Source organism: Pongo pygmaeus, chromosome 10 (genome assembly GCF_028885625.2).
Source record: "Pongo pygmaeus isolate AG05252 chromosome 10, NHGRI_mPonPyg2-v2.0_pri, whole genome shotgun sequence".
Taxonomy (NCBI): domain Eukaryota; kingdom Metazoa; phylum Chordata; class Mammalia; order Primates; family Hominidae; genus Pongo; species Pongo pygmaeus.
Window position 1 is genome coordinate 48,885,001 of NC_072383.2, and position 25,910 is coordinate 48,910,910.

Sequence of the window (25,910 nt, forward strand, 5' to 3'; positions counted from 1 at the left end):
GAACTATATTAACCAACATTGCAGTTCTATTGTGAAGATTAAATGAGAGAACATGTAAGCATCATATAGTAGCTACTACTTAAATATTATTTAAGGTGACTTTGTTAATATACTTAGTGATTAAAAGGGCCAGGCATGGTGGCTCATGCCTGTAATCCCAGCACTTTGGGAGACCAAGGTGGGAGGATTGCTTGAGGCCAGGAGTTTGAGACTAGCCTGGGAAACGGTAAGATTCTGTCTACAAAAAAAAATGTAAAAATTAGCCAGGTATGGTAGTACGTGCCTGTAGTCCCAGATACTCATGAGGCTGAAGTGGGAAGATTGCGTGAGCCCAGGGGGTTAAGCCTGCAATGAGCCAGCACTACATTACTGAATTGTTGGGCAACAGAGTAGTGAGACCCTGTCTCAAAAAAAATAAATTAATTAAAGGGAGAGTTGCTCTGGGTTTGAATCCTGCCTAAGCATATTACTAGGTGACCTTGAGGAAGTTACTAAACCTCTCTGACCCTGGTGGTTGTTGTTGTTGTTGTTGTTGTTGTTGTTTTGAGACAAGGATCTCACTATGTTGCTCAGGCTGGAGTGCAATGGTGCAATCTTGGCTCACTGCAGCCTCAACCTCCTGACCTCAAGCAATCTTCCTGCCTTGGCCTCCCAAAATGCTGGGATTACAAGCATGTGCCACCATGCCTGGCAGTACCTCAGTTTCTTGATTTGTGAAATGGAAGTGTGGTGTACAGCTTCTAAGATAGCTCACAATGATTTCTGTCTCCTGGTATTGACATCCTTGAGCATGCCTCTCCTCTGGTATATGGGTTGAACCTGGTGACTTGCTTTTAACAGACGATGCCGAAAATGATGGCATGTAACTTCTGAGATTAGGTTATACAACACTGTGACTCCCATCAAAGGGAAGCCCTGAAGTTTATCTACCTGGTCATGACTTCACACCTTTCACCATGCACTTTCCTCCCCAAATCGCCCAGGGCTGCAATCCATCTTCCTACCATGGATCTAGAGTTCTATACAGTTGTTCCTAGTTTTGCTTTCTTTAAACATTTTGAGAATTTAGGATGTACAAAGCATTGAGAAAATTAATGTATGTCAGAAACTTGAAGATGAGTAATTTCTGTTCAATCATCAACAGTAACTTACTTTGTATATTAGGCTTAGTGTGGTAGCTCACTCCTGTAATCCCAACACTTTGGGAGGCGGAGGCAGGAGGATTGCTTGAGGCCAGGAGTTTGAGACTAATCTGGACAATATAGCGAGACACCATCTCTATTTATTTTTTAAAAATAATATATGGAGGAGGCTGGGTGCAGTGGCTCATGCCTATAATCCCAGCACCTTGGGAGGCCAAGGCAGGTGAATTGCTTGAGCCCAGGAGTTGGAGACCAGCCTGGGCAACATAGCCAGACTCCCATCTCTACCAAAAGAAAAAAAAAAAAAAAAAAGTTAGCCAGACATGGTGGCACACACCCGTAGTCCCAGCTACTTGGGAAACTGAGGTGAGAGGATCACTGGAGCCCAGGAGGTCCAGGCTGCAGTGAGCTGTGATTGCGCCACTGTACTCTAGCCTGGGTGACAGAGTGAGACCCTGTCTCAGAAAAAAAAAAAAAAAAAAAAAAAAAAGGGATAAAAGTGGGAGGAAACCAGATGATCACAATTAAATACAGACAGTTGCGCTACAAAGTGCTTCTTTAACATGAACTGGCTCACTGGTGATAGGTAACTTAAGGGAACGATGTCAGTGTAATGCAGAAGTCATGTTGGTTTACATGTGACTTCTTTATTTTTAGTTTATTTTCAGTTATCTATTCTTTAATGTTTTTAAATTGAGCAGCCCCTAGAACCAAAAGAGGTTCAGAGGACTCCCCACCCTCTTTAGCTTCAATGTTTAACATGATCAGAAGCAAGCTTTCTCACAACTAGAGAATATTTTAGCCATACAGGAAGACCTTAAGAAAAAAATTATACAGAATGCCTTGCTGGGATGCAGCTATTGGTCGGTTTCCACTTATATGAAGCCATCTGGTGAAGCAGAAAGAGTAGATGAAGAAAGGTGCAAAGAAATTTACCTAAATATTTAAACGATGGCAAGAAGGCAGACTCTACATCAGATTTTTTTTTTTTTTTTCTGAGACAGAGTCTTGCTCTGTTACCCAGGCTGGAATGCAGTGGCACAATCTTGCTCACTGCAACCTCTGTCTCCCAGGTTCTAGCGATTCTCCTGCCTCAGCCTCCCGAGTAGCTGGGACTACAGGCGCGTGCCACCATGCCCGGCTAATTTTTTGTATTTTTTAGTAGAGATGGGGTTTCACCATATTAGCCAGTATGATCTCAATCTCCTGACCTCATGATCCGCCCGCCTCGGCCTCCCAAAGTGCTGGGATTAAAGGTGTGAGCCACTGTGCCTGGCCTATTATTATTATTTTTGAGGCCAAGTCTCACTGTGTCGCCCAGGCTGGAGTGCAGTGGCTTGATCTTGGCTCACTGCAACCTCCGCCCCCTGGGTTCAAGCAATTCTCCTGCCTCGGCCTCCCAAGTAGCTGGGATTACAGGTGTGTGCCACCACACCCGGCTAATTTTTGTATTTTTTAGTAGAGACAGTTTTGCCATGTTGGCCAGGCTGGTCTCAGACTCCTGACCTCAGGTGATCCGCCTTCCTCAGCCTCCCAAAGTGCTGGGATTACAAGCATGAGCCACGGCGCCCCCCGAAGGACAATTTAAAAAGCATTATATGTGGAACAAGAACAAAGAAAAAGCTAGGCTTGTTTGGGCCTGAGGGGTCAGGTTGGAGGTAACAGAGAAAGCAGAATTCCCTCAGGCCTTTTCACCTCTGTCTCCTATGAAAGAGAATCATTTTTTTGCACTAAGGAGCAGTGGAGCCTTTGGGGACATGGGGGAAGTGATCTCAAGAGAAGCAAAGAAACCCAGCAAGCACCAGACTCATCTAAAAGGGACCAGATATGACAGCCAAGGGCACTGCAAGAACTTGTAAATGGGATTTCTGTTGGTGACATAGGAGCTTCCGAGAAAGAGAAAGGGGTCGGGAACCCGAAGGGGCCGTGGAAGTGAAGGTGGAGTCCATAAAGCAATGGTGAGCTTGATGTGATTCCCCAGCAAAGTTCTAGAACACATTATTACGGCCTGTTTGGGGGGCTTTGAACTTGAAACAGCAAGCATTAGAAGTCAGAATGGGACTACTGAGAGCAAGCTGGGTCAGATAAGCTGCACAGCCTTCTTAGACTGAGATTCCAGGTTCCTAGACAGGGAAATTAAACAGCTAGTTCAACAAGAATTTACGGAGTGTGTACTCTGTGCCAGGCTCTGGGCTTCTATCAGCGAACAACACAGGCAAAAACTCTTACCTTTAGAGTTCCTGCCAAGATTAAACAGAATTACCCAGCAATCTCATTGCTGGGTGGGTATGATCCTGCAATCCCACTTCTAGGTATATACCCAAAAGAAATGAATGGACTTCAACTGATACTTGTATATCATGTTCATAGGAGCATTATGCAATAGCTAAATAAAAGGTGAAACAACCCAAATGTCCAACAATAGACAAATGGATAAACAAAATGTGGTATATACATATCCTTAAAGAGGAAGGAAATTCTAAAAAAAAAAAAAAAAAAAAAAAAAAAAGGAAGGAATTCAGACATATACTACAACATGGATGAACCTTGAGGACATGACTAAGTGAAATAAGCCAGGCACAAAAGGACAAACATTACAGCCTGGCCAACATGGTGAAACACCATCTCTACTAAAAATACAAAAATTAGCCGGACGTGGTGGCAGGGCAGGTGCCTGTAATCCCAGCTACTTGGGAGGCCAAGGCAGGAGAATCACTTGAACCCGGGAGGTGGAGGTTGCAGTGAGCCAAGATCATGCCACTGCACTCCAGCCCAGGCAACAGAGCGAGACTCTGTCTCAAAAAAAAAAAAAAGGACAAACATTGTATGATTCCACTTATATGATGTGCTTAGAGCAATCAAATTCATAGAGACAGAAAGTACTATAGGAGATTGTAAGGGGCTGGAGAAGCGGAAAATGGGGAGTTAATGTTTAATGAGTATAGAGTTTTAGTTTGGGAGGATGAAAAAGTTCTGGAGATGCATAGTGGTGTTGGTGAAGGTAGAACAACATGAATGTACTTAATACTGCTGGACTGTACACTTGAAAATGGTTAAAATGGTCAATTTTATGTTATGTATAATTTTACCACAATAAAAAAACCCTCTCTTTATATAATTTACATTTTTAGAGGGGGAAGACAGACAATAAATAAAATAAGGCCTGGCGCGGTGGCTCACGCCTGTAATCCCAGCACTTTGGGAGGCCAAGACGGGCAGATCATGAGGTCAGGAGTTTGGGACCAGCCTGACCAACATGGTGAAACCCTGTCTCTACTAAAAATACAAAAATTAGCTGGGCGTGGTGGCGCCTGCCTGTAGTCCCAGCTACTCAGGAGGCTGAGGCAGGAGAATCATTTGAACCCAGGAGGCGGAGGCTGCAGTGAGCCGAGATCACACCACTGCACTCCAGCCTGGGTGACAGTGAAAGACTCCATCTGAAAAAAAAAAGTAAAAATAAATAAATAAATTAAATAAATAAGTAAAAGATATGCTATATTAGATGTTAATTAGCGCTATGTAGAAAAATACGCAGAAAAGAGGATGGAAAGCTGGGATGTGGTTGGAGTTGTGGTTTTAGAGAAGGTTGTCAGGGGAAGCTTTACTGATGAGGTGACTTGAGTGAAGACCTAAAGGTGAGGGAGGCAGCCATGCAAAGAGCTGACTGAGGAACATTCCAGGCAGAGGGGACAGCAAGTTCACGGGAGGGTTGTCCACCGTACTGAAAAACACCCCGGGGCCAGGCATGCTTGGCCTGTTAAATGCACAGTATGGAGGTCCCTGAAGGGAGTAACAGGGAGAGGAGGAGCAGAGAAAGTCAAGGAGGCCTGTACAACACAGGCCTTGTAGGCCAAGGTAAGGGCTTTTTCAGTGAGTGAGGTGGGAACCTTTTACAGGTTTTTGGGCAGAGACTGATCAGATTTTTATTTTATTATTTATTCACTTACTTATTTTTGAGACAGGGCCTCAGTCTGTCCTCCAGGCTGGAGTGCCGTGGTATGATCATGGCTCACTGCAGCCTCGACCTCCCAGGCTCAAGTGATCCTCCTGTCTCAGCCTCTGGAGTAGCTGGGACTACAAGCATGCACCAACAGGCCTGGCTAATTTTGTTATTTTTTGGAGAGATGGGGTCTTGCTATGCTGCCCAGGCTGGTCTCAAAACTCCTGGGCTCAAATGATTATCCCGCCTTGGCCTCCCAAAGTGTTGGGATTACAGGCATGTGCCACTGTGCCTGGCCTAGGTTTGTGTTTTAAAGCAATGCTTCTCAAATTTTGTTGTGCATAACAATCTCCTACAGATCTCGTTAAAATGCAGATTCTGATTCAAGAGATCTGGGGTGGGGCCTGATTTCCAAAGACCACACTTGTGAAACTCTGAGACCACCATGTTGAGAGGGACCCCAATCCTGCCTGCTGGAGGATGAGAGGCCATATGGAGGAAAACCAAGCACCCCTGGCTCAGCTGACTGCCAGACATGTGAGGGAGACCATTTTGGCCCTTCTAGTCTAGCAGACCTTCCAGCAGCAATACATGATTGAAACAGGGATTGATTTGAAAGGATCCCTCTGACTGCAGTGTGGACAATAGGCTGTGGGAAGGTGGGACACGTGTAGAAGCAGGGTGTACCCTACACAAGTGCACAGCTGCATCTGCCAAAGGGGGTGCCTTTTTCTTTTTCTTTTTTTTTTGAGACAGGGTCTTGCTCTGTCGTCCAGGCTGGAATACAGTGGTGTGATCTCAGCTTATTGCAGCCTCCACCTCCTGGGTTCAAGCAATTTTCCTGCCTCAGACTCCCAAGTAGCTGGGATTATAGGTGTGCACCACCATGCCTGGCTAATTTTGTATTTTTGGTAGAGATGGGGTTTCACCATGTAGGCCAGGCTGGTCTTGAACTTCTAACCTCAAGTGATCTGCCCACCTTGGCCTCCCAAAGTGCTGGCATTACAGGTGTGAGCTACTGCGCCCAGCCCCTTTTTCTAATTTCCACGACAGCATTGATTGCTTTTGCAGCAGCTCAGTGAGAAAGTGGTGAGATTCTGAATATAATCTGAAGCAAAGACAGACAGGATTGGACGTGGGGTGGAGTCAAGGATGAAGGCATGGAGTTATGTGAGAGGGGGAAGCCTGCAGGAGGAACAGATTTGGAAGAAACATGATTGCTTACTAGATACCAAGGTTCAGATGTCAAGATTAGAATTTGGAGGCCGGGTGTGGTGGCTCACGCCTGTAATCTTAGCGCTTTGGTAGGCTGAGGCCAGAGGACCACTTGACCTCAGGAGTTCAAGAGCAGCCTGGGCAACATAGTGAGACCTCATCTCTATTTAAAAAACAAAAACAAACAAAACCTCCCCCAAACCCCCCAAAAAATATATATATATATTTATATATATGGTACTGGAGGTTGAAAAGTCATTAGATATTTAAGACCATAGACTGGGTGAGATCACCCAGGAGTAAGTGCAGATAAAGAGAACCCAAGACTGAGCCCAAGGAGACTGGGGAGTAGCAGCCAAACAGCTTTTGCCATGCAGAGATCATAAATGACCTTTACAAGAGAAGTTTTGGTGAAGTGCTGGATACAAACCCGTAATTTAGGGTGGGTTCAAGGAAGAAATGGAAGGAGAGGAACTGAAGGCAGAATATAAATAAACGCTTACACAAAATTTCTCTGTAAAGGTGAGTAGGGAAAGGCTGTGACTGGAGGGGAAAGGGAGTTCAAATTTGTTTGTTTTTCTGATGGGAGAAATGCCAGCATGTTTGCATACAGATAAGAATGACTCAGATGAGAGGGACAATTGATGATGCACAAGAGTCCTTGAAGGGATGAGATCTAGAGCACAGCGGGGCTGGCTGCAGACAGCAGCAGAGACAGTGCCATTGGAATAGGAGGAAAAGCAGAGTATATGGGCACAAATGCAGGTGGCAGGTTGATGGTGGGGGTGGGATCCTTTGGCAGTTCTCTTCTGATAACTTTAATTTGCTCAAGAAAATAGGATCTTAACTGGGCCCAGTGGCTCATGCCTATAATCCCAGCACTTTGAGAGGCCAAGTGGGGAGAACTGTTTAGGGCCAGGGCCAGGAGTTCAAGACAACCCTGGGCAACATAGTGAGACCTTTGTATAAATTTTTTTTTTTTTTTTTTTGAGACAGTCTTGCTCTGTCACCCAGGCTGGAGTGCAGTGGTGCCACCTTGGGTCACTGTAACCTCCTCCTCCCAGGTTATAATGATTCTCTTGCTAGCCTCCTGAGTACCTGGGATTACAGGTACCCACCACTACACTTGGCTAATTTTTGCATTTTTAGTAGAGATGGGGTTTCACCCTGCTGGCCAGGCTGGTCTCGAACTCCTGACCTCAGGTGATCTGCCTGTCTTGGCCTCTCAAAGTGCTGGGATTATAGGTGTGAGCCACTGTGCCCAGCCTACTCATTCTAAAGTAAGATCTTAACTGGGCCCAGTGGTTTGCACCTATAATCCCAGCACTTTGAGAGGCCAATGTGGGAGGATCGCTTGAGGTCAGGAGCTTGAGATCAGGCTGAGAGCAACATAGTGAGACCTCCATCTCTACAAAAAAAACAAAAATAAAAAAAAAAAGCAATAGCCAGGCATGGTGGCACACGCCTGTAGGTCCAGCAATTTGGAAGGCTGAGGTGGGAGGATTCCTTGAGCCCAGGAGTTCAAGGCTGCAGTGAGCTATGATTGTGCCATAGTACTCCAGCCTAGGTAACAGACCCTGTCTCTCAAAAAATAAATAAATTAATAATTACAAAATAGGATGTAAGATAACCAGTTGAGAGTGAGGGTAGGAGAGGCTTAAGGAGAACTGAAGGTGCTGCAAGAGTAGATAGCATCAGAAAACATACAACAACATTATTTATAGGCCGGGCACAGTGGTGCATGCCTGTAATCCCAGCATTTTGGGAGGCTGAAGGCAGGTGGATCACCTGAGGTGATGGAGGTTGGGAGTTCGAGATCAGCCTGGCCAACATGGTGAAACCCCATCTCTACTAAAAATAAAAATTAGCTGGGCATGGTGGTGGGCACCTATAATCCCAGCTGCTTGGGAGGCTGAAGCAGGAGAATTGCTTGAACCTGGGAGGCACAGGTTGCAGTGATCCGAGATCACGCCATTGCACTCCAGCCTGGGCAACAAGAGTGAGACTCCATCTCAAAAAAAAAAAAAAAGAAAAGAAAAGATTATTTATAATATCCTTGTGGACAAGGTAGAGAAATACAGCCTGGCTATAAGGCCTAAGTGAGGCAGTAATGGGTTGTTAGGGATGAAGTGATGCCAGTCTAGACAGAGACTCTTTCATTGTGGTTTAACCTTAGTCCTTTTTTAATTGATATTGTTATGTCAAACCATGCAAGGGCCAAAATAAGGCCTTTATGTAATTCAAAATAAAAATATTAAATCATAAAGCAAGTATAATAAAGTCCAAGGCTGGGTGCAGTGGCTCATGCCTGTAATCCCAACAATTTGGGAGGCTGAGGCAGGAGGACTGCTTGAGCCCAGGAGTTCAAAGCCAGCCTGGGCAACATGGGGAGACTCTGTCTCTACCAAAAAAAAAAAAAAAAATAGCTGATAGTTGAACCCTGAGGAGGACTCTAGAGGATCACTTGAGTCTGAGAATTTGAGGCTGCGGTGAGCCATGTTTGCGCCACTGCATGCCAGCCTGGCTGACAGAGTAAGACCCTATCTCAAAAAATATATATTGAACTTCAAATTCTTTGCAAGATCTATACATATATATTTTAGGTCTTATGCTTTATTGATGCCTTCTACAAAGGCTGAGCTGAATGCGCTTGGGGTAAATGCAGATCCTGCAGACCCAGGGAAGATTCGACAATTTTAAAATTTTTTGTACAGATGGAGTCTTACTGCGTTGCCTAGGCTGGTTTTGAACTCCTGGGCTCAAGCGATCCTCCTGCCTGAACAACACAAAGTGCTGGGATTACAGTTGTGAGCCACCACGCCCAGCCCTGACAAATTTGTTAAAGGCTTCAAAGCTAGAGGGACAACTAGTAAACTGATAAACACAGACACATTTCAAATGACTGAAGAAACGCACCAAACTGAACAAGATGAGAATTTAACGCATTCCTTGCTCTCAGGTTCAGGAAGCCAACTACTCACAAAAAATGGGGAAGCTATGGCTTAGCAACATCACATATAAAGTACTTATGGGGGATCCCTAAAAAAACCACTGACACTGACACTGGAAGGGTATACTCCAAAACAGCAGCAGGAGTTACAGATAGGTTGTGGAATTCCCAATGATTTTAATTTTCTTCTTTTTTTCTTAGAGACAGGGTCTTGTTCAGTCACCCAGGCTGGAATGCAGTGAGGCAATCATAGATCACTGTAACCTTGAACTCCTGGGCTCAGGCAATCCTCCCACCTCAGCCTCCTGAGTAGCTGGGATTACAGGTGTGTGCCACCCACCATGCCTGGCTCATTTTTAAAGTTTTTTGTAGAGAGGGAGTCTTGCTGTGTTGCCCAGGCTGGTCTTGAACTCCTGGCCTTAAGGTATCCTGCCACCTTGGCCTCCCAAAGTGCTTGGATTACAGCTGTGTGCCTGAATTTTATGTTGTTTTATATGCTTTCCTTTATATTCCGAATTTCTCACAATGATAAAGAATTACTTTTATAATCATAAAAAATTAAAAATTGCTGTTATTTTTGGCACCAGCAATATAAATATGGTCTAATAATGGAGGCCATAGTACTGCTCTACTTTGTACCACTCCTAGACTGCTGAGTTCATCTGGGTGTCATGGTTTCTTTTTTTTTTTTTGAGACAGGATCTCTGCTCACTGCAGATCTTGGCTCGCTGCAACCTCTGCCTCCCGGGTTCAAGTGATTCTCCTGCCTTAATCTCCCAAGTAGATGGGAGTTACAGGCACGCACCAGCACGCCCGGCTAATTTTCTTTTTTTTTTTTTTTTTTTGAGACAGAGTCTCGCTCTGTCACCCAGGCTGGAGTGTAGTGGCGGAATCTCGGCTCACTGCAAGCTCTGCCTCCCAGGTTCACGCCATTCTCCTGCCTCAGCCTCCTGAGTAGCTGGGACTACAGGTGCCCGCCACCACGCCCGGCTAATTTTTTGTATTTTTTCAGTAAAGACGGGGTTTCACCGTGTTAGCCAGGATGGTCTCGATCTCCTGACCTCGTGATCCGCCTGTCTCGGCCTCCCAAAGTGCTGGGATTACAGGCGTGAGCCACCGCGCCCGGCCAATTTTTTTTTTTTTTTTTTTTTTTTTTGAGATGGAGTCTCATTCTCTGGCCCAGGCTGGAGTGCAGCGGCATGATCTCAGCTCACCGCAACCTCCGCCTCCTGGGTTAAAGCGATTCTCCTGCCTCAGCCTCCCGAGTAGCTGGGACTACAGGCGCCCACCACCACGCCCAGCTAATTTTTTTGTATTTTTAGTAGAGACGGGGTTTCACCATGTTAGCCAGGATTGTCTCGATTTCCTGACCTCATGATCCACCCACCTCAGCCTCCCAAAGTGCTGGGATTACAGTATTTTTAGTAGAGAGGGGGTTTAACCATGTTGGTCAGGCTGGTCTCGAACTCCTGATCTCATGATACACCTACTTGGCCTCCCAAAGTGCTAGAATTACAGGTGTGAGCCACCGTGCCCAGCCTTAATTTTTTTTTTTTTTTGAGATGGAGTCTCACTCTGTCACCTGGGCTGGAGTGCAGTGGCTCAATCTTGGCTCACTGCAACCTCCGCCTCCCAGGTTCAAGCGAGTCTCCTGCCTCAGCCTCCCAAGTAGCTGGGATTACAGGCACCTGCCACTATGCCAGCTAATTTTTTGTATTTTTAGTAAACACAGGGTTTCACCATGTTGGCCAGGCTGGTCTCGAACTCCTGACCTGATGATTTGCCCACCTCGGCCTCCCAAAGTGCTGGGGTTACAGGCATGAGCCACCACACCCAGCCTGGGTGTCACAATTTTGAGGTGAGCAGGCAAACCATGTCAGATAAGGAAAGCTTGCAAGAGAGAGCCCAGAGAAAAAAACTTAAAAGGGAGCCTAGAACTTGAATTCTGTCTTCTAATATGCCAAGGCATGACCTATACAAGAGAATTAACAGCACAAACTGGGAAAGACAGATGTCTCCCCAACAGAAGGAAGAGCAAAACTGGACAAAAGCTAGGTAGCATCTTGGAGAGAGAATTCTAGGACAGAATGGCTAGCTGAACTAGCTGAGCATCAGAACCCCTCTCAGCCTTAATTTCTGAATTTTTATAAATGGAAAGTGTTCTATTAGAATTTTCATTAAAATCAAATTTTAAAATAAAAAAATCCAGTCATACTTAGAATGTCTATCTGGAGAGGAATGATGAAATAAATTACAGGCCATCCATTGTGGAAACAGTTGCTAAAAAGAATATGAGATCTACAATATTACTGGGACAGGATACATGGTTAGATGAAAAAAGCAAACTGCCAGGTGGTATATGTCGTAGGACTGCATCTTTGTTTAAAAAAAAAAAAAAAAGTAAATTGGCGGGGTGCAGTGGCTCACACCCATAATCCCAGCACTTTGGGAGGCTGAGGTGGGAGGATTGCTTGAGGCCAGAAGTTTGAGTCCAGCCTGGGCAACATAGCGAGACCCATCTCTCCGTATATATATTTTTAAGTAACTTTAAAAAACCTTATAAATATGCATATATATGTTTGTACATAGAAAAGGTCTAGAAAGCTATTCTCTGAGGGGCATGTATTACCTTTCAAATAAAAGAACATGCTTGGCAAGGTGGCTTACACTATAATCCCAGCAATTTGGGAGGCTGAGACCAGAGGATCACTTGAGTCCAGGAGTTCAAGACCAGCCTGGGCAACATGGCAAAACCCTGTCTCTACAAAAAATACAAAAATTAACTGGGCATGGTGGCACACACCTCTGGTCCTAGCTACTTGGGAGGCTGAGGTGGGAGGATCACCTGAATCTGGGAAGGTCAAGGCTGCAGTGAGCTGTGATTGAGCCACTGCACTACAGCCTGGGTGAAACTGAGGCACTGTCTCAAAAAAAGAAAAAAAGGACAAACAACAACAAAATAAACTAAGTTCAGGAAAGCTGGCATAAAAGGAGGAAATGGCTTATAGCTTTTCCCCCATTCTCTCCCATTTCTACCCCATTTTTTTGTCCAAACAAAGGAATAATTATTAAATAGCACTACAGTCTTTCCAAACCTTCCCTTCTCAGGTTCATAAGATTGAAGGCCCCATCCAAGTCCTAACCAATAGCAAATGACCTTCAAGATCTATTCTGTTCACTTACTCTTTTTTTTGTTAACCCAGATACTGGCTGGCTTCTTTGTGGTCCTTGTTCCCAGGCTGAGCTAAATCTCTTATCACTGAGGCATCAGATCTTTTGCCACCTGAATCTGCCAGCCTACTTATTTGCTCTAGACCTGCCCAACAAAGGGAGGCTCCCCGAGTTCTTTACATGGGAAGCCACCCTGGAACTCGGCCCCCTTTCTTCTGCCTTCTCTTTCATGTGCACCAGCCAGTTGGGTGGAGTGAGACCTTGGGAGCAGTACACCATGACAGAAAGAACACAGGCTTGCAGTAAATCAGATTTGGCGCAAAATCCTGCCTCTGCCATTACTAGCTGTGTGACCTTGGGAAATTTTTTTAATCTTTGAAAATTTAACGGTGGCTCATGCCTGTAATCCCAGCACTTTGGGAGGTCAGGGTGAGTGAATCACTTGAGATCAAGAGTTCGAGACCAGTCTGGCCAACATGATGAAACCTTGTCTCTATTAAAAATACAAAAATTAGCTAGGCATAGTGGTGGGCGCCTATAGTCCCAGCTACTTGGGAGGCTGAGGCAGGAAAATTGCTTGAACCCAGGAGGCGGAGGTTGCAGTGAGCCGAGATTGCGCCACTACACTCCAGCCTGGGTGACAAGTGGGAAACTCCATCTCAAAAAAAAAAAAAGAGAAAAGAAAATTCCTTAACTCCCCTGAACTTCAGTTTTTCCTTCTGTAAAATGAGACTAAAACCTGTTTCATTGGGTTGTGGTGAGGAATAAGTGCAATGAAAAATGCTGCTTTGGGAGGCTGAGATGGGAGGATCACTTGAGGCCAGGAGTTTGAGACCAGCCTGGGCAACATAGTAAGACCTTATTTCTACAAAAAATTATTTTTAAAATAAAATAAAGAAAAATGCTAAGTGTCTAATACAGGGTGAGGACAACCTAGGCGGTAGCTGGTGTGATCATTTGGTGGCAAGATATGAGCTTTACCTGGCAGGGTGGGCAAAGCCCACAAGGCACAGTTCCACTCTGCCCTACTTCCAATAGGGCTGACTTATGCACTAGGCACAACAGGCACAGTGCCCTGGGCCCACAATGCTTCGAAAGGCCCATGAAAATGTTTTAAATGATTTTCATTTCTTTTATAATTAGAAGGAAAAGAAACAAAATTTTAGGTCAAAGAAATATTAAGGTTGTTATACCATTCAATTACTAATTATAAATATTAATTGTATTATTATATTATCATATTCTTCCTTACACTGATGCAGTTGTAAAATATAATTTTTAATATTTTTTTAAGTGAAGGAGGAGCCCACAAAGACAAAAGTGCCCAGGGCTCAGGAAAGTCAAAATGTGGCCCTTCCTTTCAAGGCTCCTGGAGGGTATCTCCTCTAGGAAGTCTTTGTAGACTGTGAGGGAGAAATAGGTGGGAAGGTGGGGGAAGAGAAATGCAAGACAGGGGTGGAAGAGAAGAGCTCACCCTTAGTGATCCCATCATTTAAAGTATAAGCTTTCTTCCTGTCTGTGATTTCTATTCTTTTGTCTATTGCTGTCTCTGAACTTACATTTGCTTGGACCCCAGTGGATAGGAGACTGTCCTAAAACACTACTTCACTCATGTCACTCGCTGGATCAAGAATGCAGCCAGGTGAGGTGGCTTGCGCCTATAATCTCAACAACTCAGGGGCAGGGGAAGGAGCATGGCTTCAGGCCAGGAGAGTTGCCTGAGCAACATAGCAAGACCCTGTCTCTACAAAAAATTTTAAAATTAGCTGGGCGTGATGGTGCATGCCTGCAGTCCCAGCTGCTCAGGAGTTTGAGGTGGGAGGATCCCTCAAGCCCAGATGTTTGGGTCTGTAGTGAGCTAGGACTGTGCCACTGCACTCCAGCCTGGGCAACAGAGTAAGATCCCATCTCTTTAAAAAAAAAAAAAAAAAAAGGCCAGGTGCAGTGGCTCATGCCTGTAATCCTAGCACTTTGGGAGGCCAAGGCAGGTGGATTGCCTGAGCTCAGGAGTTGAGACCAGCCTGGGCAACACGGTGAAACCCTGTCTCTACTAAAATACAAAAAATTAGCCGGGCGTGGCAGCATGCACCTGTAATCCCACCTACTCGGGAGGTTGAGGCAGGAGAATTGCTTGAATCCGGGAGGTGGAGGTTGCAGTGAGCCGAGATGGTGCCACTGCACTCCAGCCTGGGTGACAGAGCAAGACTCCATCTCCAGGAAAAAAAAAAAAAAAAAAAAGAGAGAGAGAGAGAGGGCTGACTCGACAATCAATTAAAAAAAAAAAATTAAAATGATATAAATATACAACTGAACAAGAACAAAACAACTCAACTAAAAAATGGGACAAGACTTGAACAGTCATTTCTCCAAAGATATACAAATGGTCAATAAGTACATGAAAAGATGCTCCACATCACTATCACTAGGGAAATGCAAATCAAAACCACAATGAGATACCACTTCACACACAATATGATGACTACCATTAAACAGAAAGTAACAAGTGCTGGCAAGGTTGTAGAGAAACTGAAACCTTCATGCATTGCTGGTAGGAATACAAAATGGTGCAGCCGCTGTGCAAACCTATATGGTGGATCCTCAAAAAAATTAAACACAGAATTACCACATGATACTGCAATTTCACTTCTGAGCATACATCCCAAACAACCGAAAGCAGGGTCTCAAGAAGATATTTGTACACCCATGTTTATGGCAGCATCAGTCACAATAGCCAAAGGTGGAAGCAACTCAACTGTCCATCATGGATGAATGGATAAACAAAATGTAATATACACATACAACAATATTATTCAGCCTTAAAAAGGTAGGAAATTGTGACATGCTACAATATGGATGAACCTTGAGAATATTATGCTAAGTGAAGTTAGCCAGACACAAAAGGACTATTGTATGATTCTACTTACATGAAGTACCTAGAGCAGTCAAATTCACATAGACAGAAAATAGAACGGTGTTTGCCAGGGGAATGGGGAATCAGTGTTTAATAGGTGTCAAGTTTCGGTTTGGGAAGGTAAAGTTCTGGAGATGGATGGTGGTGAGGAACATGAATTACTTAATACAGTAGTCCCCCCAGGCCAGGCGCTCGCCTGTAATCCCAGAACTTTGGGAGGCCGAGGTAGGCGGATCACGAGGTCAGGGGATCAAGACCATCCTGGCTAACACGGTGAAACCCCATCTCTACTAAAAATACAAAAAATAACCAGGCGTGGTGGCGGGCACCTGTAGTCCCAGCTGCTCGGGAAGCTAAGGCAGGAGAATGGCGTGAACCCATGAGGCGGAGCTTGCAGTGAGCTGAGATGGCGCCACTGCACTCCAGCCTGGGTGACAGAGCGAGACTCTGATTCAAAAAAAAAAAAACAACAGTAGTCCCCCCTTATCTGCGGTTTTGCTTTCCCAGGTTTCAGTTACCCGTGGTCAACTGCAGTCCAAAAACATTAAATAGAAATTTAACAGAAAAAGAAAATTCCAGAAAGGAACAATTCATACATTTTAAATTATGTGCCGTTCTGAGTAGCGTGATGAAATCTCACACCCTGCTCCATCCTGCCTGGAAAGTGAATCACCCTTTTGTGTCCATGCTATAAATGCTTAGTAGAGTATCACAGAGCTTGTGTTCAAGTAACCCTTATTTTACATGACAGTGGCCCCAAAGCACAAGAACAGTGATGCAATTTGGACATGCCAACAAGAAGTGCTTCCTTTAAGTGAAAAGGTGAAAGTTCTTGACTTAATAAAGAAAAAAAAAAAAGAACTGTGTACTGAGGTTTCTAAGATCTACAGTAAATAAGACATTTTAAGTGAGAGAGACCATTTTCACATAACTCTTATTACAGTATATTGTTATAGTTGTTCTATTTTATTATTATTGTTAATCTCTTACTGTGCCTAATTTACAAGTTAAGCTTTATCATAAGTATGTATGTACAGGAAAAAACACAGTACAGATGGGGCTCAGTACTATCTGAGATTTCAGGCATCCACTGGGGCTTTGGAATGAATCCCCTGTGGATAAGCGGGGACTACTCTACCACTGAATTGTCTGCAAAAAAATGGCTAACATGGTAATACCTGTATTATGTTTATTTTACCATAAATTTTAAAAAAGAAAAAATGGCCGGGCACGGTGGCTCATGCCTGTAATCCCAGCACTTTGGGAGGCCGAGAATGGCAGATCACTTGAGGCCAGGAGTTTGAGACCAGCCTGGCCAACATGGCGAAACCCCGTCTCTACTAAAAGTACACAAATTAGCCGGGAATGGTAGCGCACGCCTGTAATTCCAGCTACTAGGGAGACTAATGCGGGAGAATTGCTTGAACCCGGGGGGGGAGGTTGCAGTGAACCGAGATCAAGCCACTGCACTCCAGCCTGGGCGACACAGCAAGACTTGGTCTCAAAAATAATAATAATAAAATTTAAAAAATGTAAACAGCTCCCCTTTGCCGAGGTTCTAATCCCTCAGCTAGCTGCCAAGGTATCACCTTTTTTCTCTTGTGGGTAGGCTGATTCTGGAGGTCCTCTGCCCACCCGCTTCCTGAATATCCTCCAGGGTAAATCGTCTCTGTAGCTTCACACATGGTATGAGGTATTCTGCCTTTATCTGAGCAGGTACACATGAAAAAGGTATTCTACCTTTCTCTAAGATACCTGCTTCGCCCCTTTGCCTGTATGACCCTTGTCCGTCTTTCAAGGGCAAGACTCAGATCCCCTTCCTCACCCACTCATGAAGGCTTTGCTGACCCATTTCTCCCCCCTACTCCATGCTCCCCCAACTTTTTTTTTTTTTTTAAGACAGGGTCTTGCTCTGTCACCCAGGCCGGAGTGCAGTGGCATGATCTCGGCTCATTGCAACCTCCATCTCCTGGGCTCAAGAAATCCTCCCACCTTAGCCTTTGGAGTAGCTGGAACCACAGGTGTCTACCACCAAGCCCGGCTAATTTTTTAATTTTTTTGTAGAGATGGGGTTTCACCATGTTGCCCAGGCTGATCTCGAACTCCTGAGCTCAATCCGCCTGCCTCAACCTCCCAAAGTGCTGGAATTACAGGCGTGAGCCACCGTACCCGGCCATTTCTCTCTTTTATCTCTTCTCACCAGACAACTAAAAGTCTGAATTGTGTGCATTACCAGTCACAGAGGACAATGTCTTAGACTTCCACTGGTGGTGTCACTCACCTGTTTCCACATCAGTAAAAGCAGGGAATGCCTGTCCTAATGACAAATGTGACTGTGTATAGGAAGACAAAGGTGTATAGACTAACCAAGGGTTTGTTCCTCTCTCTCCCTAACTAGCACATGCTGAAAACAGTCAATAAATAACTGATAGTTTGTCTGGACCAGCCTGATGATGAACTAAAAGGTGGGCATCCATTCTCAGAGTGCTGAGCAGTAGTGCCCGGCCTCCGCACACCTTCAGGGAACAATGGGGTTTTGATGCTGGGTCTGTATCATCAGAGGAGTGGAATTAGAAAGCCAGCAAAATCCCTTTCAAGGGAAAGATGGGTTTCTAACAAGCACTCAGTGCTAATAACCAATGTGACTGAGTGCTTACAAGATACTACACACTGTTCTAGGTGTTTTATATGGGCTATCTCATTTAATCTTCATAAATCATAAGATAGGTACTATTTTCCCTATTTTGTGAATGATGAAACTGAAGCTTAGAGGTTAGCAATACTGTTGTTAGCAGGTTTTTAAAAAACGATTTCCCTGTTATCTTTGAAGATTACTTTTCCACATTTAACTATAAGGGTTTCTGCTACATTCTCTGCCATAGTTATAAATTATTAGACAGGTGAATGTAAAGCCCTTCCTTTAGGCTTATACAATAATCATCCTTCCTTCCTTCCTTTCCTTTCCTCCCTCCTCCCTCTCTCCCTTCCTATTTTTTGAGACGGGTCTCACTTTGTTGCCCAGGCTGGAGTGCAATGGCACGATCTCGGCTCACCTGTGCTTCCCAGGTTCAAGCGATTCCCATGCCTCAGCCTTCTGAGTAGCTGGGATTACAGGCGTGCACCACCACGCCTGGCTAATTTTTTTGTATTTTTAGTAGAGATGGAGTTTCACCATGTTGGCCAGGCTGGTCTCAAACTCCTGACCTCAGATGATCCGCCCACCTCGACCTCCCAAACTGCTGGCATTACAGGCATGAGCCACCATGCCCGGCCTCTTTCTTTCTTTTGAATTAGAAATGGGGTCTCACTATGTTCCCCAGGCAGGTCTCAAACACCTAGCCTCAAGAGATCCTCCTGTCTCAGTCTCCCAAAGTCCTGGGATTACCGACATAAAATCATTTGATAAACTGAGGTTACAAAGCTTTGTGAAGTCATCATGTCCATGTGACTTCAGATTAAAACCGTACTAAGGGGCACACTCTAGTTCCTGCTTCCTCCCAGGCCCTTCCCGTGTGAGGCAGGCAGAGAGACGTGGGAGTCTTCCCACCTGGGCTGAGGCTTCCAGGACTGGTCTGGGGAAGGGGATGTTGAACAATTCTTTCTCACTGGGATTAGGAAAGGCCTTCACCTACCTCTTGGAGAAGGAGTAGTCAGGAGGCTGGTCATTGTCACTAGTGGTTGAGTTCCTTGGAGAAGAGGCAGATCTGTAGGAAGAAGGGCAAAGACAGGAATGTAGCGGGTGGGCCCCTGGGGCTTTGAGTCCTGGAAGTCCCAGGAAAGCCTCTGGTGCCAGGTTCTCCCAAGTCCCTTCCCCTTTTCCTCTTGTCCTCTTCTGGTTTCCCTGAGTATCTCCTCAGGCTCCAGGTACCAATAGCTCTCCACAGGAGCAGGTCTGAGGCCGCATGCAGTTTGACGGGGTGTTACCTTCATACGCTCTCTCCGATCCTTTCAATGGGCCACCAAATTTACTTAGATCTCTCAAGGCCTGAGAAAGTCAGGCAAAGGTTCGCAAATCAGCAGCGAACTCAGTTTCGCCAAAGCGCGGTAACAGGTACCCTAAGGTTCCACAGCTCGGAGTTCTGGTGACGCCATTCACCAGGTGTCAGGAGAGGGCTGGGAAGGTCAGGACCCGCGCCCAGGCTCCAGAGCAGAGTGGGCGCAGCGCAGTAGCAGGGCCGGGGCCGGGACCGGGAGGCTAGGGCCGTGGGCCGCCTTCTGGCCCGCCTCGGACGCTGGGACGCCGGACTGACCGCCCCCTCCGGGCTTGCTTTCGCCATCCAGGGCGCGGTCCGCGCACAGCCTGCCAAGGCTCACTTGGCCCCAGCCCGCGCCCCGCGCCCCCCGCCCCCCGCCCCAGAGACCCTCGACGCCCCTGCGAACGCGGGGTGGACGCGACGGGCTGGGTGGGTCCTCGCCCCGCGGCCCCGCCCCCGTCCCCGCCCCCGCCTGGAGCCCCCAGCGTTACCAGCACCCGGCCGAGCGCGCTGCGCTGGGGGCGGCCGGTGCGTCGGGGAGCGGCGTTCCCAGCCGCCGCGACCCTCTGCCCCAGCGGAGCGCTGAGCTTCGGCCTCTCCGGGTTTCGGTTCCTGCCACGGCTGAGGTGGCTGCGGCGAATGTGGGCGACCCGGCTCTCCGGCGCCCCCGCCCTCCCCTCGTGCTCACCTTTCCAGTCCGACGGGCTGCTGGGGAAAGGCCGGCGCCGCTCCGCGCGTCCTTTTGAACTCAACGGGGGCGGGCACCGCGGAGTCGCGGAGGCCGGCAGAGGCCGAAGGAAGACCCCGAGCGGAGGAAGCCGCGGGTGGCGCGCGGGGTTGGCGCAGAGGCTGGAGGGGGTGGGGGGCAGGCCGACGGGGTGGGACAGGAAAAGCGGAGAGAAACCGCCCTCTGCAGGTCCCCTCGGCTCCCCCGGGAGGAAAGGCAGCCTGCCCTTCTCCGATAGTCACTTTACTCTCCATCCGGAGCTGCTTCCTCTCTCGCCCCGAGGCTCGGAGGTGGGGGGGGGGACCAGATTGGAGCCGCGGGCTAACTGGGATCCGTCCCATTTCCCTGGGCTTGACGTTCTCTGAATTTTTAGCTAATGTGGAAAGTTACATTTATTTGTATTTGTTTATCGCTTGCTCACATATGTCTGTGTCCCGAAGCTTGGCAGATGAGCGAACTTAGCCAGCACAACCCCGGCCGTGAAGCAGGGAGAGCAACGAGCCCCACCCGGGTCTTGCCAGCTGGACGTTCTTGTGGGGAGCGTTGAGCAGCGGTTAGGAGTGTCGTGGACTTTGGATTCAAACAGCCCCAGCTCTTCTGCTTGCTAGCTGGGTGACTTTGGGCAGATTAACATCTCGAAAATCTGTTTCCTCATTCCTAAAATGCGGGGCTGAAAGTGATCATGCCTGTAAAGCCATCTCATATCCATGGTTCTAGAGCATGGTGAGCACCTCAATTTGAATAATCAGTGCCATGTTTAGCATGCCACTCGGTTGTGGCAGGAAATGTTCCCAAATTAATCAGAAGAATTCAGTGACTAAGAGGATGTAGTAGTATATAACGCAGGCACTGGAATCAGCTCTGCTGTGTGATCTTGGACAAGTTGCTTCTGTTTCGTTCCTCTTATCTGGGGCAATACCTGTCTGATAGAGTGACTGTTGGGACAAAATAGGTTAGTAAATATGTACTGTAAGGCATTAGAGCCTTGCCTGGTACATAGTAAGTGCTCAATAAACGCTAGCTCTTGTTACCTTGGCTGCCCGTTTAGGATTGGAACCCTTGTGATTATTCTTTCCCTCCCAGTGATAGACTTCTGTGCTTACTTCGCACTGCTGTGCGTTCTGTAGGTTTGTAAACCAGTATTTATACAGAAATACTTTCTATAGAAAGACAGGCATCATCAGATTGTGCATGTTAATCCGGGAACAGACTGAAAGGGAAGGTCTCAGAGAGAGGCATAAAGGGAGAAAACAAAACAAAGTCATAAGCAAAGCAAGAGTAGTTGCTTTTATTCCTAAAGTGTTCATTATAAAAGAAACCAGAGGGCAGGGCACTGCGGCTCACGCCTGTAATCCCAGCACTTTGGGAGGCGGGTGGATCACTTGAGGTCAGTAGTTTGAGACCAGTCTGGCCAAGGTGAAACCCTGTCTCTACTAAAAATACAAAATCCGCTGGGCGTGGTGGCACACGCCTGTAATCCCAGCTACTCTGGAGGCTGAGGCACGAGAATTGCTTGAACCTGGGAGGCAGAGGTTGTAGTGAGGCGAGATCACACCATTGCACTCCAGCCTGGGCAAGAACAGCAAAACTCCGTCTCAAAAGAAAAAAAAACAAATACAGGAGGAAAACAAACAATAAAAAAGTGATGAAATTCATTTTATGTAAATATATTGTGAGAAATATATGTAAATATATGCATGGGAAAATGGCAATCCAACCAAGAAAGGCAAAGACAGTGACATGCCAGCTATGCATATGTAACTTAATAAAAGAAAGGTGAGCCTGGCTTGTCCTTAGATAAGAGAATATCCAAGAGAAAAGGAAATTAAAATCCTAGAGGGCTACATCCAAAGGAGGACAATTGCTGGCATTGACATACTTCTAGCTGTCCACCTTGATCATGAATTCCAGGAGAAGTTCAGATCGTTCCTGTACCTGGGTCTGTCTCTTTCACATTTTCTGTTATGTGTTGAAGATTGTTTAGAACTATAGACTCAGCCAGACGAGGTGGCTCACACTTGTAATCCCAGCACTTTGGGAGGCCGAGGCGGGTGGATCACAAGGTCAGGAGTTCGAGACCAGCCTGGCCAACACAGTGAAACCCTGTCTCTACTAAAAATACAAAAATTAGCTGGACATGGTGGCAGGCGCCTGTAATCCGAGCTACTGAGGAGACTGAGGCAGGAGAATCGCTTGAACCCGGGAGGCGGAGGTTGCAGTGAGCTGAGATTGTGCCACTGCACTCCAGCCTGGGCGACAAAAAAAAAAAAAAAAAAAAAAAGAACTACAGACTCAGAGGCTATCTGGCTCAACTGACTGACTCTACTGATTTGCTGTCACTTTCACAATTTCGACAGTTGTTAATAATGTTCTCTCAATAAACATCTTTTTTTTCTCTTTAAAATGTAACTGGTGGGGCGCAGTGGCTCACGCCTGTAACCTCAGCACTTTGGGAGGCCAAGGCAGGCAGATCACCTGAGGTCAGGAGTTCGAGATCAGCCTGGCCAACATGGCAAAACCACGTCTCTACTAAAAATACAAAAATTAGCCGAGTGTGGTGGCGGGTGCCTGTAATTCCAGCTACTTGGGAGTCTATGAGGCGGGAGAATCCTTTGCACCCTGAAGGTGGAGGTTGCAGTGAGCCGAGATCGCACCAACACCCTCCAGCCTGGGCAACAGAGTGAGACTCTGACTCAAAAAAAAGTAACCTTATACCTATAATCCCAGCACTTTGGGAGGCCAAGGTGGGCAGATCACTTAAGCCTAGGAGTTTGAGACCAGCCTGGGCAACATGTTGAAACCCTGTCTCTACAAAATACAAAAAAAGTTAGTCAGGAGTCGTGGCATGCACCTGTGGTCCCAGCTAGTAGGGAGGCTGAGGTGGGAGGATCACTTGAGCCCTGGGGGTGAAGGCTGCACTCCAGCCTGGGAGATATAGCAAGACCCTTTCCCCTCAACCAAAAAAAAGTAACCTTAGGGAGGGAGGTGGGGATGATTAATGGGTACAAAAAAAAAAAAAAAAAAAAGAATGAATAAGACCTTAAGACCTACTATTTGGTAGCACAACAGGGTGACTATAAATAATAACTTAATTGTACATTTAAAAATAACTAAAATAGTATAATTGGATTGTTTTTACCACAAAATATAAATGCTTAAGGGGATGGATACTCCATTCTCCGTGATATGATTTTATTATGCATTGCATGCTTATATCAAAACATCTCATGAGGCTGGGCGTGGTGGCTCATGCCTGTAATCCCAGCACTTCGGCAGGCGGATCACAAGGTCAGGAGATCAAGACCATCCTGGCTAACATGGTGAAACCCCGTTTCTACTAAAAATATAAAAAATTAGGCGGGCGTGGTGGCGGGCACCTGTAGTCCCAGCTACTCGGGAGGCTGAGGCAGGAGAATGGCATGAACCTGGGAGGTGGAGCTTGCAGTGAGCCGAGACTGCGCCACTGCACTCCGGCCTGGGCGACAGAGCAAGACTGTCTCAAAAAAAAAAACAAAAAACAAAAAACTCATGTACCGCATAAATATATATACCTCCTATGAACCCACAAAAATTAAACATTAAAAAAATAAAAATAGGCCAGGCGCAGTGGCTCACGCCTGTAATCCCAGCACTTTGGGAGGCCGAGGCGGGCAGATCACAAGGTTGAGAGATCGAGACCATCCTGGCCAACATGGTGAAACCCCGACTCTAATAAAAATACAAAAATTAGTCAAGCATGGTGGCGCATGCCTGTTATCCCAGCTGCTCAAGACGCTGAGGCAGGAGAATTGCTTAAACCTGGGAGGCGGAGGTTTCAGTGAGCAGAGATCGTGCCACTGCACTCCAGCCTGGCAACAGGGTGAGACTCCATCTCAAAATAAAAATAAAATAATAAAAATAAAATATAACCTTAGAAGGTTTGCTGATACTTGATTTTTTTTTTTTTTTTTTTTTTTTTTGAGACAGAGTCTTGCTCTATCACCCAGGCTGGAGTGCAATGGTGTGATATCGGCTCACTGCAACCTCCGCCTCCCGGGTTCAAGCAATTCTTCTGCCTCAGCCTCCCAAGTAGCTGGGATTACAGGCATCTGCCATCAGGCCCGGATAATTTTTTGTATTTTTAGTAGAGACGGAGTTTCGCCATGTTGGCCAGGCTGGTCTCGAGCTCATGACCTCAGGTGATCCACCCGCCTCAGCCTCCCAAAGCACTGGGATTACAGGCATGAGCCACCACGCCTGGCCTGATACATTATTTATTTTTTTTTATGTAGTCACATACCTCATTTTATTTTTTGAGGTGGAGTCTCACTCTGTCATCCAGGTTGGAGTGCAGTGGCTCCATCTCAGCTCACTGCAACCTCTGCCTCCCGGGTTCAAGTGATTCTCATGCCTTAGCCTCCAGAGTAGCTGGGATTACAGGTCCGCACCACCATGCCTGGCTAACTTTTGTATTTTTAGTAGAGACAGGGTTTCACCATGTTGGCCAGGCTGGTCTCAAACTCCTGACCTCGAGTGATCCACCCGCCTCGGCCTCCCAAAGTGCTGGGATTACAGGCATGAGCCACTGCTCCTGGCCAACATACCTCATTTTAAAAGTGTAGTCATACAGAAAAATAGATCCAATATGCACATGCTCAGCACCCAGTTTGGTGTAAAATAAATACTATTGTAAGCAGTGTGTGTATTATGCTCTCTGGTGTGTGTGCTGTTTATCTGGATATGTCATGTCTCGAGCTCTCTGCATGTCTTACCTAGTCTGTCAGTATGTCCTTCAAACTGCTGGAGGGCAGGGACTGGAGGATGTTCTTGCAATTAATTCTATGTAGAGAGGCATACAGATAGATGATGAATGAAGCCTCATGGTGGTAAACTACCAGTGTTCTCCAAGGATTAAATGCTAAACCTCAGAAACTGCAGAGGCCATCCTTTTGTCAATAGACCTCAAGGGGCTTTAGGGGAGGGGACAAGAGACATTCATCTCCACCCAGTTTTATTGGCCTTCGGCCCCACCTTGTGCTGCTGCCAGGATGGCAGTCTTTCCCCTGGACGTTACCATTTTGTCAGTTAGGGTAAACAAGCTGTTCCCCAAATGGCACTATCCACCCTAGGTAAGCATGTGGGCACTTTCCCCTGCCTCCTTGGAGCTCTCAGTAGGGTTATACACAAACAAAGTGCCAACCTCACAATTTAGTAAAATTTTCCACTTCAGGTGTGCCTCTATTGCAGCAGTTACTGCTTGTCTGCCCCATCAGACTGTAAGTCCCTAGAAGTCTCTGGCTCATGCCAAAGAGGATCAGTCTCCTGAGGAGAGGAGGGAAAGCCCTGGAGAGAAAAGGGTTGAGGGCCTTGTGCAGCTAGGGGCCTCTGTTCCCAGCATTTTCCCTGTATCACTCCCAGCAGTGATTCTGAATGCCAAGGGAGTGGAACATCTTTTATTTTATCTTTATTTATTTATTTTTGAGACGGAGTCTTGCTTGGTCACCAGGTTGGAGCACAGTGGCGCAATCTTGGCTCACTGCAACCTCTACCTCCTGGGTTCAAGTGATTCTCCTGCCTCAGCCTCCCGAGTAGCTGAGACTACAGGCATGTGCCACCACACTCAGTTAATCTTTTTTTTTTTTTTTTTTTTTTGAGATGGAGTCTCGCTCTGTCGCCCAGGCTGGAGTACAGTGGCGTGATCTTGGCTCACTGCAAGCTCCGCCTCCCGGGTTCATGGCATTCTCCTGCCTCAGCCTCCCGAGTAGCTGGGACCACAGGCGCCCACCACCACGCCCAGCCAGTTTTTTTGTATTTTTAGTAGAGACAGGGTTTCACTGTGTTAGCCAGGATGGTCTCGATCTCCTGACCTCATGATCTGCTTGCCTCAGCCTCCCAAAGTGC

The 25,910-nt window shown here is 46.5% G+C and overlaps 1 protein-coding gene across 3 annotated transcripts in view; it reads right to left on the reverse strand.

Annotated features, from left to right (window-relative positions):
* SMAGP (small cell adhesion glycoprotein) overlaps positions 1-20,295 on the reverse strand; it is a 25,008-nt gene extending 4,713 nt beyond the window's left edge. Inside the window, exons 1-2 of one of the 3 annotated variants that reach the window (XM_054442872.2) lie at positions 19,992-20,295; positions 18,962-19,033 (exon numbers count right to left, since the gene is read on the reverse strand). In XM_054442872.2, the coding sequence (XP_054298847.1) occupies positions 18,962-18,995 (34 nt within the window). In that variant the 5' untranslated portion in view covers positions 18,996-19,033; positions 19,992-20,295. Of the gene's footprint in view, positions 1-18,961; positions 19,034-19,253; positions 19,678-19,794; positions 19,947-19,991 lie in introns of those variants that run through there. The other 2 variants (XM_054442873.2, XM_054442874.2) reach the window with 2 other exon arrangements.
* Positions 20,296-25,910: the final 5,615 nt, after the last annotated feature.